Raw genomic sequence first — 4,749 nt, 5'->3', positions numbered from 1 at the left:
GCAGCGAGGGCCAGGCGCTGGAGGCCAGCATGGCGCGAGGCCGCACCAGGACCCAGGAGAATGGGCCAGTTTCATTTTGGAGAAGAACGCGGCCAGGATAAAGAAAGGCGAGCCCTTTGGTTGCTTTGTGCAGCAGGGATGGGGCGAGCCTGTCTTCGGCCATCTCAGTGAGGGTGGGCGCTGGCTCCCCCCGTGGAGGGTGCAGGCCAGGGAGAGAGGGCAGCAGAGCCTGACCCCCCAGTAGAGGGCAGCAGAGCCTGAGGCCCCCCCTAGGTGGAGAGGCCCGGAGTCCTCAGCAGGCTCGCTCTGGCTGCTGCAATCACCCCAGAACCGCAAGGCAGCACATTCCAGTAATGCCCAAGTCCTGTGAGATCAGCCTGCCTGCTAGGTAATCTTGTCTCACCCAGAGCACACACACCATGCCAGAAAGAAATCCTGTGTGTGTGTGTGTGTGTGTTTCTTGGGACTGAACTCAGGGGGTTGTCTACCTCCAAGTTACACACCCAGTCCTGCTATTTATTTTCTATTTTTTATTTTTTTATTTATGTGTTTATTTCTTTCTTTTTAGCTTGGAAAAAAGGGTCTCTCTCTCTAAATTTCCAAGCCTAGCTTCAAACCTGTGATCCTCCTATATCAGCCTCTCAAGAACAATTATTATTATTATTATTATTATTATTATTATTATTATTATTATTTGCGGGTCTGGGGATGGAATCCAGGGGCATTGACCTCTGAGCTATACGAGCTATACTCCCTGCCCTATTTTTTATTCTTTATTTTGAAACCAGGTCTCACTGAGTTGCAGAGGGCCTCACTAAAGTATTGAGGCTATCTGCGATCCGCGATCCTCTGGTCTCAGCCTCCAGAATGCTGGGATTCCAAGTGTGCGCCACCACACCCGGCTCAATCAATCGGATTTTTGTTTGTTTTGGTGCTAGGGATTGAACCCAGGGGTATCCTACCCTCAAGCTACACACCCTAGCTTGATTTTATTTCTTATTTGAAAATAAGGTCTTGCTAGACTGACGAGAGTCTCATTACTTGCAGAGATCCACAAACCTGCAATTCTTCTGTGTCAGCCCCCAAATTACTGGGATTACAAGAATGCACCACCATGCCTGGCTCAATGAGATTTTTTTTTTTTTTTTTTTTTTTTTTTTGCGGGTCTGAGGATGGAACCCGGGGGCATTCAACCTCCAACCTACACCCCCTGCCCTAGTTTTTATTCTTTAATTTGAAACTGGGTCTCATTAAGTTGCGGAGGGCCTCACTAAGTAATTGAGGCTGTCTGCGAACCACGATCCTCCAGTCTCAGCTGGGATTACAAGCGTGCGCCACCATGCCTGGCTCTCAACGGGATTTTAAAAAATCATTTATAGCCGGGCGTGGTGGCGCACGCTTGTAATCCCCGTGCTTGGGAGGCGAGACAGGAGGATCGCGCAGGTTCGAAGCCAGCCGAGCTGGCGTAAGAGACCCTGTTTCAAAAATATAAAATAGGTCTGGGAGTGTAGCCTGGAGGAGGTAGAAGGGCTTCCAGGAACCCCAGTACCACCAAAAAAAAAAAAAAATCATTTATTATAACATGCCAGAAAGAACTTGTACATGTGTGCTGGGGTGCTGGGGACTGAACCCAGGGGCATTCTACCTCTGAGAGATATACCCTTGAGCTTTTTTTTTGTGTGTGTGGTACTGGTGATGGAATCCAATGGGCATTCTATCTCTGAGCTACACCCTTAGCCCTAATTTTTACTCTTTATTTTGAAACAGGGTCACACTAAGTTGCAGAGGGCCTAAGTAGCTGAGGCTGGCCACGAACCTGGATTCTCTTGTTCAGCCTCCCAAACGCTGAAATTACAAGTGTGCGCCACCATGCCCGGCTTTGAATTTTTATTTTGAGACAGGTCTTGCTAAATTAGTGCATGGTGGCCTTAAACCTGTGATCCTCCTGGCTCAGCCTCCCAAATGCTGGGATTTCAAGCGTGCGCCACCACGCCTGGGTAACTCTAGCGCCATTTTGCCTTCGAGCTACACCCCCAACCCTGTTTTATATTCTTTATTTGGAAACAGAGTCTCACTAAGTGGTGGAGAGCATCACTACGTAGCTGAGGCTGGCCTGTGACCCTCCTGCCTTGACCTCCCAAGCACCGGGATGACCAGCATTTTCCACCACGCCCTGCCTGAGACCCTGCTTTAAAATAAAGAATAAAAATTGGGCTGGGGATGTAGCTCGGAGGTGGAATGTCGCTGGGTTCCATCCCCAGTATGGGGGGTGGGGGATAGAGCAAGTAGCTTGGAGGTAGACTGCCCCCCTTCTATCCGCAGTACCCCCCCCCATTGTGCCCTTCCTTCCACCACGCGTGTAAGCAGAGTAACTTGAGAGTGTCCTCTCAGGCGGCCACAGTCACCTGGCCCTCGGTGACCCCTTCTCCACAGATGGACCCCAAAGGCCCAGAGTGGGGGCTGGGCAGGCGGGACCACCTGCGACCCCAGGCCCTTGCTCCCACCACCGCAAGCCCCATCAGGTCTCCGAGGAAGCAGCCAGGCCTGGGTTTCGGGGTTTCCTTGGGCGGACCCGACAAAGCCCTTCGTTCTGCACGTGTGGATATTAGGCATTCTGCTCTTACCAGGTGCCCACCTCCCAGACCCGGTGGTCAGCAGCCGCCAACCTGCCGGGCCGGCGCTTACCATGGCGTCCGAGCCGTGGCCGCCCAGCGACGTGGGGAAGCGCACGTCGCGGACCGAGAGCCGGGCGATCCTGCCGCGCACCATGTCGCCGGCCGGGCAGCGCGGGGCACTGGGCGGCAGAGCCCTCCGGCCCCTCACCTGGGCCGGGGCCGCGGGGCGGGGCGTCGAGGGGCGGGCGCTGATTGGCCGCCCGTCGGGGGCGCGGCCGCCCGCGTGGACTTGGCCCCCGGAGCTGCGGGTGGCTCCGGGAGGCGGTGCACCTTGACCAGCAGGGCCGGCCGCGGGCACCGGCGCCTCCCTGCCCGCCCGGAGCCGCGCCCCGGAGGGAGAGGCCCAGAATGGCCCGAGGCGGGCAGGGGCGTCTGGGCCTCCGCCTGGCCTCCCCCTGGCCTCCCCATGGGCCTCCGCCTGGCCTCCCCGTGGGCCTCCGCCTGGCCTCCTCCTGGCCTCCCCGTGGGCCTCCGCGTGGCCTCCCCCTGGGCCTCCCACTAGCCTCTGCCTGGCCTCCCCCTGGGCCTCCCCCTGGCCTCCCCGTGGGCCTCCGCCTGGCCTCCCCCTGGGCCTCCCCCTGGCCTCCCCGTGGGCCTCCGCGTGGCCTCCCCCTGGGCCTCCCACTAGCCTCCTCCTGGCCTCCCCGTGGGCCTCCTCCTGGCCTCCCCGTGGGCCTCCGCCTGGCCTCCTCCTGGCCTCCCCGTGGGCCTCCGCGTGGCCTCCCCCTGGGCCTCCCACTAGCCTCTGCCTGGCCTCCCCCTGGGCCTCCCCCTGGCCTCCCCGTGGGCCTCCGCCTGGCCTCCCCCTGGGCCTCCCCCTGGCCTCCCCGTGGGCCTCCGCGTGGCCTCCCCCTGGGCCTCCCACTAGCCTCCTCCTGGCCTCCCCGTGGGCCTCCTCCTGGCCTCCCCGTGGGCCTCCGCCTGGCCTCCCCCTGGGCCTCCGCCTGGCCTCCTCCTGGCCTCCCCGTGGGCCTCCGCGTGGCCTCCCCCTGGGCCTCCCCCTGGCCTCCCCCTGGGCCTCCGCCTGGCCTCCCCCTGGGCCTCCGCCACCCATCGAGGGAGGCAGCTACCAGTTTCACACCCCTACTGATACTGATGCAGAGTGTTCTAAATCATTATCCGCCCAACCCCGCAAGGTAGGTAGGTCAGTGTCTTTTTAATTTTATTGCTTAGAAAAAGTGTGCGGGGGGGGGGGGGGGGTTCAGAGAGATTGCGTTGTCCAGGGCAGCCGAGTGGCCGTGTCTCGCCTGCTGAACCCAGGCTCGCTCGCTCTTTCTTTCTTTCCTTCCTTCTTTCTTTCTTTCTTTCTTTCTTTCTTTCTTTCTTTCTTTCTTTCTTTCTTTCTTTCTTTCTTTCTGGTGGTACTGGGGTTCCTGGAAGCTCTTCTACCTCCGGGCTACACTCCCAGACCTATTTTTACATTTTTATTTGGAAACAGGGTCTTTTAAGCCAGCGCGGCTGTCTTCGAACCTGCGCGATCCTCCTGTCTCCGCCTCCCAAGCATGGGGATGACAAGCGTGCGCCACCACGCCCGGCTAACCCAGGCTCTTTCTAAAAGCAGAGATGCTTATTTTTGGAACTCCAGGAGCCTCTGAGAATAGGGTGAAGACTCTGGCCCCCGTTTTCTTCCACAGCCCCCTCCTCCCCAGAGTCTGCAGCAGGTGGTGTTCATACCATTTTGTCTTATTTGTTTGTAGTACTGGGGATTGAACCCTGGGGCTTCTACCTCTGAGCCCCCCTTTTTGAAACAGGGTCTTGCTAAGTTGCCGAGGGCCTCCTTAAGTTGCCGAGGCTGCCTTCCAGCCTGGGATCCTCCTTCTCAGCCTCCCCAGTCCTGAGATGTCAGGGGCCACCACGCCCGGCTGTTTTTGTACCATCGTATTTTCACACCCCCGAGGTGGAATGCTGTACAGGTCATCCCTCCGGTGCGTGCTTGAAGACTGAATGGAGTTTTTGTAAAGTAATGCTGTGGTTCGTATATCCTGTGTTCCTGTGGGAGTGGCAGGGATACTTCAGGGACAGCCGGTCGCCCCTGTTGCCCAAGGATGGCCACGATCCTGATGAGATGAATTCC

At 58.0% G+C, this 4,749-nt stretch overlaps 1 protein-coding gene across 1 annotated transcript in view; it reads right to left on the bottom strand.

Moving 5' to 3' along the window:
- The window catches only part of ENOSF1 (enolase superfamily member 1), a gene marked incomplete at both ends in the record, with an annotated part of 35,170 nt that extends 32,401 nt beyond the window's left edge, over positions 1 to 2,769 (bottom strand). The window contains one exon of the mRNA XM_080714721.1: positions 2,686 to 2,769. Coding sequence (XP_080570847.1) covers positions 2,686 to 2,769 — 84 coding nt within the window. The remainder of the gene's footprint in view (positions 1 to 2,685) is intronic.
- Positions 2,770 to 4,749: the final 1,980 nt, after the last annotated feature.

Source organism: Muscardinus avellanarius, assembly GCF_963383645.1.
Source record: "Muscardinus avellanarius genome assembly, chromosome: 17".
Classification (NCBI taxonomy): Eukaryota; Metazoa; Chordata; class Mammalia; order Rodentia; family Gliridae; genus Muscardinus; species Muscardinus avellanarius.
Note: the sequence above shows the minus strand (reverse complement) of the source record. Positions and strands in the feature narration are given on the sequence as shown.